General features: G+C 42.8%; 1 protein-coding gene across 1 annotated transcript in view; it reads right to left on the reverse strand.

Moving 5' to 3' along the window:
- Positions 1 to 17,126, reverse strand: part of clasp1a (cytoplasmic linker associated protein 1a) — a 300,065-nt gene that overhangs the window by 13,513 nt on the left and 269,426 nt on the right. Inside the window, exons 37-39 of the mRNA XM_063048559.1 lie at positions 6,754 to 6,944; positions 3,155 to 3,283; positions 173 to 379 (exon numbers count right to left, since the gene is read on the reverse strand). Of these exons, the coding sequence (XP_062904629.1) occupies positions 173 to 379; positions 3,155 to 3,283; positions 6,754 to 6,944 (527 nt within the window). The remainder of the gene's footprint in view (positions 1 to 172; positions 380 to 3,154; positions 3,284 to 6,753; positions 6,945 to 17,126) is intronic.

Raw genomic sequence — 17,126 nt, forward strand, 5'->3', positions numbered from 1 at the left:
ACTGTTTTAAGATTCATTAATTTTTGTATACCATGTAGAGCAGTAACATTAGGGTTTGGATAGTTTCTTGGCAAACACGAAGTCCACTTGTGATTCAAGTGCCCATTATTTATTTCAATATTACAAATATTATACTCTATTGCTCAAGTATTTGTGCTCTGACACTGAGTACCTGAAGCAACCCAGGAATGATATCTGGGAGAAGTTGATGCAGAGACTCCTTGGAGATCCTCTCTGTCACTTTTGTTTGCATCTTTATAGCAGCTAGATTGATGGGATAGTCAGCTGTCTGGATGATGGGACAGAGCACCTTGATGCATTGTTCTGGATGTATGGAGCTTGCCAAAGTGGAAGCAGCTTCTTCTGCAGCTCTTACCACCTTAGAGGTAAACAGACAACAGTTTACTGCAAAATCCAGAAGAGGAAAAGTTGTATTCATTCAAGATACATTTGACTATTCAGTGCTTACCTAAAATAATGAGCTCCACACAAACATCAAATCTATAGGCATTGTGCATTTACAGTTGTTACAGTATTTCTTGTACAATGCTGTTTGAGATCAGTACCCAGCCATCCTAAAAATTCAGCGGTCAATTGCATCAGGTCTTATGCTGCACCTCCCAAAATATTTGTCTATAGAATAAGGGGTCCTTAAAACTGTCGAGGTGAGGCAACAGGTCAATAATATAGCTTGGAAGCAACTTTCATTTAATTAAGCACTTGTCAAGTAGTGAAGAACAATTATCTTCAGTGAAAGATTACATAGCAGATGTTGTTTCAGTTGACATGTTACGATGGATATACAGTAAATTATCCCCATAAGCGTTACTAGTATGCAATGGCAGCATTGTACATTTTTCCTCCAGTACTAAATAAACAAAATCAGCCATTTCATACACAAACATTGATGTCAGCCTTCAATTATTCGTCTACCACACTGCATCATATCCCAGGTTCCTGCATATAGATATGTCAAGCTAATTTTGTTAAGTTGGCTTAGAAAAACAAAGCCTTAAATGACTGAATTATAGTCGCTGACAAGCCAAGGCTGAATTCTGAACAAGACTTCAAACTATTTATGTTTTCACTCTCCGTCCTCACTTTCACCACCTGCAGAATAACAGCACAACTGATCTTGGCGCAGAAGTGGCGGGGGGAGGAGAGGAGAGAGGAAGAGAGGGAGAGAGGGAGGGGAGGAGAGAGGGAGGGGAGGAGAGAGGGAGGGGAGGAGAGAGGGAGGGGAGGAGAGAGGGAGGGGAGGAGAGAGGGAGGGGAGGAGAGAGGGAGGGGAGGAGAGAGGGAGGGGAGGAGAGAGGGAGGGGAGGAGAGAGAGGGAGGGGAGGAGAGAGGGAGGGGAGGAGAGAGGGAGGGGAGGAGAGAGAGGGAGGGGAGGAGAGGGGGGGAGAGGGGGGGGAGAGAGGGGGGGAGAGAGAGGGGGAGAGAGAGGGGGAGAGGGGAGAGGGGGGAGAGAGGGGGAGAGGGGGAGAGAGGGGGAGAGAGGGGGAGAGAGGGGGGAGAGGGGGAGGGGGGGAGAGGGGGGAGAGGGGGGGAGAGGGGGAGGGGGGGAGGGGGGGAGAGGGGGAGAGGGGGGAGGGGGGGAGGGGGGGGGGGGGGGGGGGGGGGGGAGAGAGGGGGAGAGGGGGGAGGGAGGGGGAGAGAGGGGGAGAGAGGGGGAGAGGGGGAGAGAGAGGGGGGAGAGAGGGGGAGAGAGGGGGGAGAGAGGGAGGAGAGAGGGAGGAGAGAGGGAGGAGAGAGGGAGGAGAGAGGGAGGAGAGAGAGAGGAAAGAGAGAGAAAGAGAAAGAAATAAAAAAGGGAAAAGAACACTCAAGTCCTTGCTTCGAGCACTTATTGTGATGCAGAAAGGTACATGCTGAGTGTGGGGCAGGATCAGGCTTTAAAATAATGCTCTCCTTGAAGATCTACCTGTTGGCATTTACATCCAGTCACAGTAATGACAAATGGATATGAGAATGGCAAGTAATTAGATTCTTCCAAACCAAGGACTTGCACAGTGAATGGTAAGGCACTGAGGAGCATGCAGAACAGAGGGATCTGGGAACACAGACCCATAATTGCTTGAAACTGGTGTCACAGGGTCATTAAGAGAACTATTGGCACAATGGCCAGCATAAATGAAACTGCAATGGATTCTGGATAATTGGGCCATCGGTTTTCGGGGCAGCGGCTTATTAGGAAAACTCTTAAAGAACAAAAGTAATCCAGAAAATAACTGAGATTATCACTGTTTATTTGTAACACTATGCTACTTAATTGGGACAGTGCTGTTGCTGAACAGTCTCTAATTAGCATTAGTCACCTGCACTTGTGTGGCTGTTAGAGACTACACCATGCTTAGCGGGAACAGTTTTTAAAATAGCGTCGGTTGTGTGGGTTCATGGTCAAAAAAATGATTTTTGTTACTGATAGTTGGTGGGAAATAAGCAGGAAGATAATTCGGAACAGTTTTGCTCACTGTAGTTTTAATCATTCCAATGAAACAATTTCAGTACCTCAAATAATTCTACAGAATATTTGTTCGATACGGGTAAAATATCTGTTGTGTCCTCTCCGTAACATAAATATAGTTCTTATACTGCAACACCCAAAACTGCACACCATAATTTTCACCTTGAAGTAAAGGTGTACCCATGGCATTGCTAGGCAGAGTTTTGAGACTTTGATAATTAAAGAACTTGACCACAGCTGTCCAAGTTAATATGTTACGCGTGCTAACTTTTCCTTCTCAGTGATGGAGGCTGCAGATACGAGAGTACCATCAAAGAAGCCTTAGCTGGTTAACGTAGTGCATCCAATGCTGGCATTTTGATATTGAAAGAAGGTGATTATTCTTTATTCTCAACCAGCATTCTACATTTGCTTCAGTTATATCCCAAATTGCATTCCAAATTGTGAAGTATCAACCCTGAACACCTCATGAATATATTTTGAACCTAATACAAAATCTTTTGTGGTGAGAAACCTCTAAAACTTAGCTAATGTACCCAGAGTCTGGAACATCACTGATCAACTACAAGATATTTAATGATACGAACTTCAGAGGGAAAATCATTACTTATTTAATACTGGAAGAGGTACATCTAAAGATGAACATAGAACAGTACAGCGTATCACAAATCCTGGAAGGTTTCTTACCTCTTTATGGGAATCTTTATGAGCTTCTAATGTTTTCATAATGGTTAATTCCGCATAGTTTTTAAATCTTGCTGGCTGGTTCCGGAGGATTTCCCGAAGAACTCTTAAGGCTAAGGCTCTAATGGAGTGCTTGGGGGTGGAGGGGGAGGGAACAAATTGTAAATATATTTATAATCGCCATCTTACTACAGCTTCATTTCATTTCATTTTCAAGGGCAGAATGCGGTGCTCAGGTCAAAGACTAATTCAAAAACAGAGGCATAACACATGTTGCAGTTATCATAAGGTCAAAGAATACTGCTCTATAAGACTGTGGTAATTACCCATCTGGTTCACCAATGCTCTTAAAGAAAATCTGCCATTCTCAGTTAGACTTGTCTTTGTGTGATCCCCTAAGATCCATATCAATAACTGCCTTTCAGAAGTGGTTTAGCTACTTTTTCAATTCAGGGGCCGTTAACATGTTGTCATCCATTGAATATATAAATACATTGATTTTGTGAAGAATACATAAACTAATCTGCTTTATTAGAATACAATATAATTCTATCATTTATGATAGCGATCTGATTTTCAAATGACTGGATAGACACACAAAATAGCAAATCAGGTAGCATCTATGGAGGGAAATAAACAGTCCATGACTCTGCCCAAGTCCCTTCATCAGGTCTGGAGAAGAAGAGGGCATAAGCCAAAATAAGAGGGGGGGGGGGAAATCACAAGTTGGTGGGTGACAGGTGAAAACAGGCGAGTGGGAAGGTGGGTCATTGAGGATGAAGTGAAAAGCAGGGAAATGAAAGTTGAAAAAGGTAAAGGACTGAAGGAGGAGCAAATCTAACAGGAGTGGACAGTGATGTAGAAGAAAGGGAAGATGGCAGTCAACCAGAGGGAGGTGATGGACAGGTGAGGGGAAGCCATCGGGAAAGAGGTAACAAGAATGGGAAATGGAAAAAGAGAGAAGGGGATTGGGAAGCAGTAGTTACCGGTAAAAATAGTGATGTTTCTGCCATAAGGTTGGAGGCTACCCAGGTGGAATGATGTATTGCTCCTCCAACCTGAGTTAGGCCTCATTAGGGCAGTAAAGGAGACCGTAAAAGGCATGTTGGTACTGACAATGGGAAGTCAAAGTGAAATGGATAGTTATCAAACTTCAGCATGTTTTAATAGATGTAAAGCAATGAAAATATTAAGGGGGACATCGTAGTAAAAAGTCCTTATACTAATGCCAAGGCTTCTCATCCTTCTCCTCAACAAATTAATTTTTTGGGGGGATTTACTAGAGTTTCCTCACCCAGAGCTTAAATTTAATTCTATTTCCAATATAAATTGTGGTTTGGTTGCTGATTACTTCCAACAAAAGCCACCTCAGCTCATAATTCACAATTTTCTCCATCACAGCAGGCCACTTCACAGCTGAACTCTACAGTTTTAATGGTTATATAAGCGAGACACATCCAAAAATCTGACATGGTCAACGACACTGGAAACATTAACATTTCACTTATCTTTTACATTTACTGATCCATTTTTACCCATAAAAAAAGTGGTATTCAGAAGAAGGTGAATTGGAAACAGAGAACTTTTGCTCTATTTCTGCATTTCCATTACATGAAGTATCATGCACTTGTTTGATTCAGACATTCCAATTTACTCATCATCATCAGGTGCCGTGCCTAGTTTGAGCTTTGACTGCCATGGCCCACACACTCCTGTTTTGGGTCAAGTAGATCAATTCACTGGTATTCATTTCCAGTTCTCTGGCTGCTGTTTCCATCATCATTTGTCTTTGCCTTCCTTTTGCTTTCTTCCCTTCAGTCTTTCCCATAATTACCGTGCATTCTAACTCCTTTTTCCTAATCACGTCCAATGAAGTCATGTTGCCTTTTCATGATCTCATACATCATTTCTCTTTCTGTGCTTGCTCTGTTCATGACATCCTCATTAGACATTTACTACACTTCATAAATTCAATAAGTTACTAAACTGAGAGAGTAAGATTTTTAAAATGCATTTGCAAGCTCTGGAAGAAGATAACAATTGACATAGAACTAGAAATTCATAACTATGGAAATATGTAAATTTAAGACAAACACTAGAAGTTATATCTGACTCCAGAATGAAACAGGCTTCTTCCTAGAGATACTGCCTGGCCTGCTGCGTGCACCAGCAAATTTGATGTGGATGTCTTCCTTTTTTAAAGAAAGGGGCTTCCCTTCCTCCACCATCAACTCTGCTCTCAAACGCGTCTCCCCCATTTCACACACATCTGCTCTCACTCCATCCTTCCACCACCCCACCAGGAATAGGGTTCCCCTGGTCCTCACCTACCACCCCACCAGCCTCCGGGTCCAACATATTATTCTCCGTAACTTCTGCCACCTCCAACGGGATCCCACCACTAAGCATATCTTTCCCTCCCCCCAACTCTGCTTTCCACAGGGATCTCTCCCTACGCGACTCCCTTGTCCATTCATGTCCCCCCCCCCCATCCCTCCCCACTGATCTCCCTCCTGGCACTTATCCTTGTAAGCGGAACAAGTGCTACACATGCCCTTACACTTCCTCCCTTACCACCATTCAGGGCCCCAGACAGTCCTTCCAGGTGAGGCGACACTTCACCTGTGAGTCGGCTGGGGTGATATACTGCATCCGGTGCGCCCGATGTGGCCTTCTATATATTGGCGAGACCTGACGCAGACTGGGAAATCGTTTTGCTGAACACCTATGCTCTGCTCCGCCAGAGAAAGCAGGATCTCCCAATGGCCACACATTTTAATTCCACATCCCATTCCCATTCTGATATGTCTATCCGCAGCCTCCTCTGCTGTAAAGATGAAGCCACACTCAGGTTGGAGGAACAACACCTTATATTCCGTCTGGGTAGCCTCCAACCTGATGGCATGAACACTGACTTCTCTAACTTCAGCTAATGCCCCACCTCCCACTCGTACCCCATCCGTTATTTATTTATATACACACACATTCTTTCTCTCTCTCTCTCCTTTTTCTCCCACTGTCCCTCTGACTATACCCCTTGCCCATCCTCTGGGTTTCCCCCCCCTCCCCCTTTTCCTTCTCCCTGGGCCTCCTGTCCCATGATCCTCTCATATCCCTTTTACCAATCACCTATCCAGCTCTTGGCTCCATCCCTCCCCCTCCTGTCTTCTCCTATCATTTTGGATCTCTCCCTCCCCCTCTCACTTTCAAATCTCTTACTAGCTCTTCCTTCAGTTAGTCCTGACGAAGGGTCTTGGCCCGAAACATCGACTGCATCTCTTCCTAGAGATGCTGCCTGGCCTGCTGCGTTCACCAGCAAATTTGATGTGTGTTCCTTCCAAAGGTAGGAGTGTTCGAAACTTAGATAAATTGAAGAATATACAATATTTACTTTAAAATCTTGGTCAAATATTGGTACCTTAATACCAATATTTAAAATCTTGTGTGTTTTCACATTAAATATAGTGAAACGGTATTGTGGCTAAACTGGATGTCCTTACTTACTTTGAACAAGTTTTGTAAACAGTGCTGACTGCTATATTAAATTATTAACAGTGTTCCTTCAAAATTTTATCCATTGCCAACCATGTCAAATTACTTACATCCTTATCTCCTAGCGTCTCCAGAAGTAAAAGTAGAATAGTTTTGAAGTGCTCATCCCACACACCGAGAGTATCTTCTCTGGTTATCTTTAAAAGTTCCAGCAATGCTGCCTTCCGCTCTTCCACTCGCTCATTGTGGTTGGAAAGTTCTTTCAGAAGATCGGCAACTAAATCTGAATGATCAATGGGCACTTCCATGGGAAAAAAAAACAATGCATCAATCCAGTTGGTCAAAAAGATTGCTTAAAGAGCAGTTGCAATTTAGATAAATACTGAGTCACATTTTTCTCTTGTCTAACAGTTCAAAAAAAAACAATGTACCATAAAGTTGCAGACTAAACAGACCAGTACAGTGCAAGCTTTATAATTATATTTACACATTAGCATGACAATGTATTTTCCAAATAGACCACTCTATAAGTCACAATATATTACCAAAAAAATCATTTCACACTTGAAACACAAACTGCCTCAATTCCAACCAAGGAAATGTAATACTTACAAATTTGTAAAAAGATAGTCACTTGTTCCAAAATAACTAAAAATTATGACTGATGAACTTTAATGATCAAATCCGTCCTTTATCATGGCTTGCTCCGGGAAATGCAGATCAATAAGACTATTCAGTATACTACGCTAACCCACTCCTTGATAAAAATATCCATTTAGTGCCACTAGTTTGAATCTCTATTACTCACCAAATTTTCCCTTCTGGCATTAATGCAATTCCTTTTAGCAATTACTAGCAACCCCTTGTCAATTATTATTCAGAGTCTCTATTCTGTGTTTCCATTACCTGCAGTTTAAGCGTTTCTTTCATGGGAAAATTTTTTAAAAGCAGTAAAGAACCACTAAATAAATAATAAGGGAAGACCGATTACAAAAGTCAATTAGCACAAAACATAAAAACAAAGTTAAAGATTTTGTAATTATTTAAAAGCAGAAAAAAAGTGGCTAAAGTGAAGGAATGTAGGCCCCTTGAAAGATAAAAATGGGGAGAATTCATAATTGGTAATTCAGAAATGGCCGAGGGTTCAAGTGACAACTTTATGCAGGTTTTCATGGTGGAAGACACATGTAATGTGCCAAAGAAAGATGTTATGGATGACAGGACCTCGATAAAATTGCTATCACTAAATAGGTAGTGCTGGAGCAAACTAGTGGGCCTAAGATAGGCCTAAATGTAGGCAATTGCACTGGTCCTGATGGAATGCATCCATAGTAAAGGTGTTACAGGACAGACAAGGGAGAATAGGTTGATGACGATAGATAAAGGCAAATGGGATGATAGGCAATAGACAATAGGTGCAGGAGTAGGACGTTCAGTCCTTCGAGCCAGCACCGCCATTCACTGTGATCATGGCTGATCATCCACAATCAGTATTCAGTTCCTGCCTTATCCCCATAACCTTTGATTCCACTATCTTTAAGAGCTCTATCCATCTCTTTCTTGAAAGCATTCAGAGACTTGGCCTCCACAGCCTTCTGGGGCAGAGCATTCCATATACCCACCACTCTCTGGGTGAAAAAGTTTTTCCTCAACTCCATTCCAAATGGCCTACCCCTTATTCTTAAACTGTGGCCTCTGGTTCTGGACTCACCCATCAGCGGGAACATGCTTCCTGCCTCCAGCGTGTCCAATCCCTTAATAATCTTATATGTTTCAATAAGATCCCCTCCCAGCCTTCTAATTTCCAGAGTATACAAGCCCAGTCACTCCAATCTTTCAACATATGACAGTCCCGCCATCCCAGGAATTAACCTTGTGAACCTACGCTGCACTCCCTCGATAGCAAGAATGTCCTTTCTCAAATTTGGAGACCAAAACTGCACACAGTACTCCAGGTGTGGTCTCACCAGGGCCCTGTACAGCTGCAGAAGGACCTCTTTGCTCTTATACTCAATTTCCCTTGTTATGAAGTATACAATTTATCCCAACTCTGCCTTCTATTGATTAACTAATCCTCTATCCGTGCTAATACATTACCTTAAATCAATGTGTGCACATCTTATGAGTAAGTCCCCTTGACGTTGCATACTTGGAAGGCCTTTGACAAGGTGTCACATGAGGCTGCTTAAGCAGCTATGAGCCCATGGTATTACAGGAAAGATTTAGCATGGATAAAGCAGGATACAAAGAGTTGGAACAAAGGGAGCCTTATTTGGGAGCCAATGACTAATGCTGTTCCACAGGGGTCTGTGTTGGGACCGATTTTTTTTACATTATATGTCAATGATTTGGATGATGGAATTGATGGCTTTGCTGGAAAGTTTACAGAAGATATGAAGATAGGTGGAAGGACAGATAGTTTTGATGAAGTAGAGAAGCTACAGAGGACTTTGACAGATTAAGAGAATGGTATAGAAGTGGCAGAATGAATATAGTATAGGGAAGTGTATGGTTCTACACTTTGGTAGAAGAAATGAAAGGGTTGACTATTTTCTAAATGGAGAGAAAATACAAAAAACTGATGCACAGAGAGAGTTGGGAGTCCTTTTTGCAGGATTCCCTAAAGACTAACTAGCAGGTTAAGTCTGTGGTGAGGAAGTCAAATGCGATGTTAGCTTTCATTTCAAAAGGACTGGAATATAAAAACAAGGATGCAATGTTGACACTTTATAAAGCACTGGTGAGGCCTCACCTGGACTACTGTGAGCAGTTTTGGGCCCCTGATTTTAGAAAGGATGTGCTGGAAAAGGTTCAAGAAAATGATTCCAGGATTGAATGGGTTGTCATATGAAGAGTGTTTGATGGCTTTGGGCCTGTATTCACTGGAATTCAGAAGAATGAGGGGGTAACCTCATTGAAACCTATCAAATAATGAAAGACCTTGATAGAGTGATTGTGGAGAGGATGTTTCCTATGTTGGGAGAGTCTTAAGACCAGAGAACACAGCCTCAGAATAGAGGGGCATTCTTTTATAATGGGTATTAGGAGAAATTTCTTTAGCCAGAGAGTAGTGAAATTGTGGAATTTTTTGCCACAGGCAGCTGTGGAGGCCAGGTCTATATGCATATTTAAGACAGAGGTTGATAGATTCTTGATTAGTCTGGTCATGAAGGAAAGGGATACAGGGAGAAGGCAAGAGATTGAGGCTGAGAGGAAAAATGGATCAGCCATGATAAAATGTTAACTATAGACCATTTAGTTTAATGATTATTTGGGAAAATACTTCAAGCTATCATTAGGGAAGAAATAACGAAACATCTGAATTGAAATGGTTCCATTAGGTATACACAGCATGAGTTCAGGAAATACAAGTACTGTTTGACAATCTACTGGAGTTCTTTCGTGCAGTGGATAGATGAGAACAGGCGGGCGTTGTACATTTGGATTTCCAGATATTTGCTAAAAGACTTATTCATAAGATATGCACACATTGATTTAAGGTAATGTATTAGCACAGATAGAGGATTAGTTAATCAATAGAAGGCAGAGTTGGGATAAATTAATATTTCTCTAGTTGATGAGCAGAGTGTTATTGGGGTTGGGGCTGGGCTTGCAAATTTTAACAGTATACATTATTGAATTGTAACAGGGACGGAATGTCATGTATCTAAATTGTGCAGATGAAGTGGTAAGTCTGCAGAGATACACAGATGAGGGCGGGGGGGGAAGAGAGAGCGAGAGCGAGAAAAGCATCTGGCAGATGGAGTATAATGCTTGTAAATGTGAGTTCATCCTCTTTGGAAGGAAAACTTTAAGATCAGATTATTATTTAAATAGTGAATGATTGAAGCACGCTGTTGTACAGAGGACTTGGGACTGCTTGTGCACGAATCACAATTATTTTGCAGGTGAATCAGTTATCAAGGCAAATGGAATGTTGGCCTTCATTGTTAGAGGAAATAAATTTAAGAGCAGGGTGTTTATACTGCAACCATACAGGGTACTGGTGAGTACTGCATGTACGTCTGGTTTCCTTACTTGAGGAAAGATATTCCACTTTTGGAGGTAGTGCAGAGGAGGTTCACCAGGCTGATTTCATAGATGAGGTGCTGTAAGTGTTATGAACCCCTTGGATCAGCAGGAGGTCCCCGAGGGCCCTTGACCTCAGTGCTCTACTTCACTTGACTATTGTTAATTTATCTAATTGCGGCTTGTTTTACCTATTAATTGCTCCCAAAGATTTCTCATGCTGTTTATTGGTAATGCAGGTTTCTTGAGAGACCTTGCACTATTTAAGTTATATGCGCTTGATCACTCATCACTCAGTCTTGAACGAGCCTTTCAATAGTGACATTTGTTCCGAGTGACCTGAGTACCTTCATTGATCTTCTGTGAATAAACTCTTGGTGTTTTATACTAAAATCTCTAGTTCTCTGCACCTGGGTTGATCATTACAGTGAGGATAAATAATGTCACCTGGGACTAAACTTGACTAAGTGGAGGAAACCAGAGGCCTATAAACCAGTCCGCATTCGAGGAACAAAGGTGAAGATGGACAGCAACGTTAAATATCTCAGTTGTATCATTTTGGAGGACCTACTGTGGGCCCAGCACATAAGCGAAATTATGAAGAAAACACAGCAGAGCCTCTACTTCCATAGGAGTTGGCAAAGATACGGCATGACATTTAAAACTTTGACAAACTTCTATAGCTGAGTGGTGGAGAGTACACTGACTGGCTACATCACAATGCCCTTGAAAGAAAAATCCTTACAAAAAGTAGAGGATACAGCCCAGTCCATCACCAGTAAGCCCTCCCCACCACTGAGCCCTCCTACAACAATGCTTCATGCAGATAAGGATCATCCATCATCAGAAACCCCCACCACACAGATTCCTGCTGCTGCCATCAGGAAGGTGGTACAGGAGACTCAGGACTCACATCACCAGGTTCGGGAACAAGTACTGCCCCTCAACCATCAGGCTCTTGAACCAAAGGGGATAACTTCACTTGCCCCATCAATGAAATGTTCCCAGAACCTATTAACTCACTTTCAAGGACTATTCAATCGCATTTTCTAGATATTTATTGCTTATTATTATTTCTTTCTTTTTTGTATTTGCACAGTTTGTTGTCTTTTGCACATTGGTTGAATGCCCAAGCTGGTGTGGTCTTTCATTGATTCTATTATGGATTTATTGAACATACCCACAAGAAAATGAACCTCAAGGTGATTATGATGACATATGTACTTTGATAATAAATTTGCTTCAAACTTTTTTGCAGTTAGTAAAGAATGGAAATAAAAGGCATTTTTTCTAGCAACACACACACACACACACAATGCTGGTGGAACGCAGCAGGCCAGAGAGCATCTATAGGAAGAGGTACAGTCGACCTTTCGGGCCGAGACCCGTCAAAGTCCTGACAAAGGGTCTCGGCTCGAAACGTCGACTGTACCTCTTCCTATAGATGCTGTCTGGCCTGCTGCGTTCCACCAGCATTGCATGTTGCTTGAATTTCCAGCATCTACAGATTTCCTCGTGTTTGCATTTTTTCTAGCTGGCTGTGGTGACTAGCGGTGTTCCGTAAGGGTCAGTGTTGGGACTGCTTCTTTTTACTTTACATATCAATGATTTGGATGACGGAATTGATGGCTTTGTGGGCAAGTCTGTGGATGTTATGAAGGTAGGTTGAGGGGCAAGTGGTGTTGAGGAAGCAAAGAGTCTGCAGAAGGAATATAATGTATGGTGATGCATTTTGCTAGAAGGAATAAAGATGTAGACTATCTTGTAAATGGGGAGAAAATTCAGAAATCAGAGGTGCAAATGGTTTTGCATTGTGCAAGATTCCCTGAAGGTTAATTTGCAGATTGAATCGGTGGTAAGAAAGGCAAACTCAGTATCAGCATTCATTTCACAAGGAACAGAATATTAAAGCAAGAATGCTGAGACTGGAGAAGGCATTGGTGAGACCGCATTTGGAATATTGGCAGCAATTCCGGGCTCTAGAAAGGATGTGCTAGCATTGGAGAGTATCCAGAGGACAATCACAAGAATAATCTCGGGAATGTAAGGGTTAACATATGAGGAACATTTGATGGCTCTAGATCCGTATTCGCTGGAGCTTAGAAGAATGAGGGAGAATCTCACTGAAGCCTATCAAATATTGAAAGGCCAAAAACAGAGTGGAAATGGAGAGGATGTTTCCCCTCATAAGGGAGTTCAGGACCAGAGGACACAGCCTCAGAATACAAAGACATCCCTTTAGAACAGACATAAGGAAGAATTCCTTTAGCCAGAGGTTGGCGAAACTGTGGAAGTCACTGCCACAGAAGGTTGTGGAGGACAAGAGATTTGGTATGTAGAAAGTGGATGTTGACATGTTCTTGATTAGTCAGGACATCAAGGGTTATGGGGAGAAGGCAGGAGGAAGGGGTTGAAAGAGTTAATAAATCAGCCATGAAATGGCAGAGCAGACTTGATGGGCAGAATGGATAATTGTGTACCTATGTCTTATGCTCTTATACAATATTGCTGCCTGGATTAAAAAGCACATATTATTAGGATAGGTTGAGTGAGTTTAGGCTATTCTCTTTGGACCAAAGGAGGATGGGAGTTGGCTTGATGGAGGTGTACCACATTAGAAGTATAGATAGAGTTGACAGGCAGTGACAATTTTTTTCCCCCCAAGGCTGAAGGGGCTAATACAAGGGGAAGTAACTTTAAGGTGATTGGAAGAAATTTAGGGAGGAAGGTAGAGGTAGATTGTTTTTGTAAAAAGAGTGAGTGGTGGCCATGTGGAACGCATGGCCAGAAATGGTGATGCGGGCACACAGATTAGGGACATTTCAGACTCTTAGATAGGCACATGGATGAAAGAATTATGGAGGGCTATACAGGTGGGAAGGATTGATCTTAGAGTAGGTTAGAAGGTCGGCACAACCTCGTGTGCAGAAGTGCCTGTACTGTTCTATGTTCTATGTCAGTGGTTTCCAACCTCTGGGCCGCCGGCCGATACATTGCCGCAAAGAATGCAGTGGTGCAAGGATAGTCGGAACACACCCAGCACATTTTTAAGAAAAAGCCAAAATAAACAAGCTAATTAATTAGGTGCTGCCCGGCATGTAGATGTCCGCCCAGATCAGAGGCGTCACAATCGGCAATCGCCTCTGATCTGGGCCAACATTTACGCACCGGGCAGCACCTAATTAATTAACTTGTTTATTTCGGCTTTTTTTCTTAAAGATGTGCTGGGTGCATTCCGACTACTGCTGCACAGCTGCATTCTTCGTGGCAAAGTATCCGTCCGTGGCCCGGAGGGTGGGGACCACTGTTCTATGTAAAAGAACAGCCAATTTGCACAAGGCAAGCTCTCACAAACGTAACTGAGCGACACAGTGCCAAGGTCCCAACATCGCATGCTCTGTGGAAGCCTAAATTCTACACAGCACCAGGGGGCCCCAACGCTGGGTGTTATGTAGAATTGACATCCGAGTACTGATGCTATGAAAGGAAAAGTTATTTTTTGCAAGAGTATGAGGCGCTACAATTTTCACCTACCCAAAAATTGCAGCATATTGCTGAAATCGTGTAGGAAATAAAGTGTCAATAAGCTTCCTATTAAATCAATTGTCCTGGTGTGCTGCATTTCAAATCCTACAATTCTGGAAACTGACAGGAGAATTTTCCTGGAATGATAGAAACATAGAAAATAGGAGCAGGAGTAGGCCATTCGGCCCATCGAGCCTGCACCGCCATTTATTATGATCATGACTGATCATCCAACTCAGAACCCTGCACCAGCCTTCCCTCCATACGCCCTGATCCCTTTAGCCACAAGGGCCATATCTAACTCCCTCTTAAATATAGCCAATTAACTGGCCTCAACTGTTTCCTGTGGCAGAGAATTCCACAGATTCACCACTCTCTGTGTGAAGAAGTTTTTCCTAATCTCGGTCCTAAAAGGCTTCCCCTTTATCCTCAAACTGTGACCCCTCGTTCTGGACTTCCCCAACATCGGGAACAATCTTCCTGCATCTAGCCTGTCCAATCCCTTTAGGATTTTATACGTTTCAATCAGATTCCCCCCTCAATCTTCTAAATTCCAACGAGTACAAGCCCAGTTCATCCAGTCTTTCTTCATATGAAAGTCCTGCCATCCCAGGAATCAATCTGGTGAACCTTCTTTGTACTCCCTCTATGGCAAGGATGTCTTTCCTCAGATTAGGGGACCAAAACTGCACACAATACTCCAGGTGTGGTCTCACCAAGGCCTTGTACAACTGCAGTAGTACCTCCCTGCTCCTGTACTCGAATCCTCTCGCTATAAATGCCAGCATACCATTAGCCTTTTTCAGCGCCTGCTGTACCTGCATGCCCACTTTCAATGACTGGTGTATAATGACACCCAGCTCTCGTTGCACCTCCCCTTTTCCTAATCAGCCACCATTCAGATAATAATCTGTTTTCCTATTTTTGCCACCAAAGTGGATAACTTCACATTTATCCACATTAAATTGCACCTGCCATGAATTTGCCCACTCACCCAACCTATCCAAATCACCCTGCATCCTCTTAGCATCCTCACAGCTAACACTGCCGCCCAGCTTCGTGTCATCCGCAAACTTGGAGATGCTGCATTTAATTCCCTCATCCAAGTCATTAATATATATTGTAAACAACTGGGGTCCCAGCACTGAGCCTTGCGGTACCCCACTAGTCGCTGCCTGCCATTCTGAAAAGGTCCCGTTTATTCCCACTCTTTGCTTCCTGTCTGCTAACCAATTCTCTATCCACATCAATACCTTACCCCCAATACCGTGTGCTTTAAGTTTGCACACTAATCTCCTGTGTGGGACCTTGTCAAAAGCCTTTTGAAAATCCAAATATACCACATCCACTGGTTCTCCCCTATCCACTCTACTAGTTACATCCTCAAAAAATTCTATGAGATTCGTCAGACATGATTTTCCTTTCACAAATCCATGCTGACTTTGTCCGATCATTTCACCGCTTTCCAAATGTGCTGTTATCACATCTTTGATAACTGACTCCAGCAGTTTCCCCACCACCGACGTTAGGCTAACCGGTCTATAATTCCCCGGTTTCTCTCTCCCTCCTTTTTTAAAAAGTGGGGTTACATTAGCCACCCTCCAATCCTCAGGAACTAGTCCAGAATCTAACAAGTTTTGAAAAATTATCACTAATGCATCCACTATTTCTTGGGCTACTTCCTTAAGCACTCTGGGATGCAGACCATCTGGCCCTGGGGATTTATCTGCCTTTAATCCCCTCAATTTACCCAACACCACTTCCCTACTAACATGTATTTCGCTCAGTTCCTCCATCTCACTGGACCCTCTGTCCCCTACTATTTCTGCAAGATTATTTATGTCCTCCTTAGTGAAGACAGAACCAAAGTAATTATTCAATTGGTCTGCCATGTCCTTGCTCCCCATAATCAATTCACCTGTTTCTGTCTGTAGGGAACCTACATTTGTCTTTACCAGTCTTTTCCTTTTTACATATCTATAAAAGCTTTTACAGTCAGTTTTTATGTTCCCCGCCAGTTTTCTCTCATAATCTTTTTTCCCCTTCCTAATTAAACCCTTTGCCCTCCTCTGCTGGACTCTGAATTTCTCCCAGTCCTCAGGTGAGCCACTTTTTCTGGCTAATTTGTATGCTTCTTCTTTGGAATTGATGCTATCCCAGCCACGGGTGCAATACCTTCCTTGACTTATTCTTTTGTCAAACTGGGATGAACAATTGTTGTAGTTCATCCATGCAATCCTTAAATGCTTGCCATTGCATATCCACCGTCAATCCTTTAAGTGTCATTTGCCAGTCTATCTTAGCTAATTCACGTCTCATACCTTCAAAGTTACCCCTCTTTAAGTTCAGAACCTTTGTTTCTGAATTAACTATGTCACTCTCCATCTTAACGAAGAATTCCACCATATTATGGTCACTCTTACCCAAGGGGCCTCTCACGACAAGCTTGTTAATTAACCCTTCCTCATTGCTCAAAACCCAGTCTAGAATAGCCTGCTCTCTAGTTGGTTCCTCGACATGTTGGTTCAAAAAAACCATCCCGCATACATTCCAAGAAATCCTCTTCCTCAGCACCTTTGCCAATTTGGTTCACCCAATCTACATGTAGATTGAAGTCACCCATTATAACTGCTGTTCCTTTATTGCACACATTTCTAATTTCCTGTTTAATACCATCTCCGACCTCACTACTACTGTTAGGTGGCCTGTACACAACTCCCACCAGCGTTTTCTGCCCCTTAGTGTTACGCAGCTCTACCCATATCGATTCCACATCTTTCCGGCTTATGTCCTTCCTTTCTATTGCGTTAATCTCATCTTTAACCAGCAACGCCACCCCACCTCCTTTTCTTTCATGTCTATCCCTCCTGAATATTGAATATCCCTGAACGTTGAGCTCCCATCCTTGGTCACCCTGGAGCCATGTCTC

This window comes from Mobula hypostoma, chromosome 5, assembly GCF_963921235.1.
Source record: "Mobula hypostoma chromosome 5, sMobHyp1.1, whole genome shotgun sequence".
In the NCBI taxonomy this organism is placed as follows: domain Eukaryota; kingdom Metazoa; phylum Chordata; class Chondrichthyes; order Myliobatiformes; family Myliobatidae; genus Mobula; species Mobula hypostoma.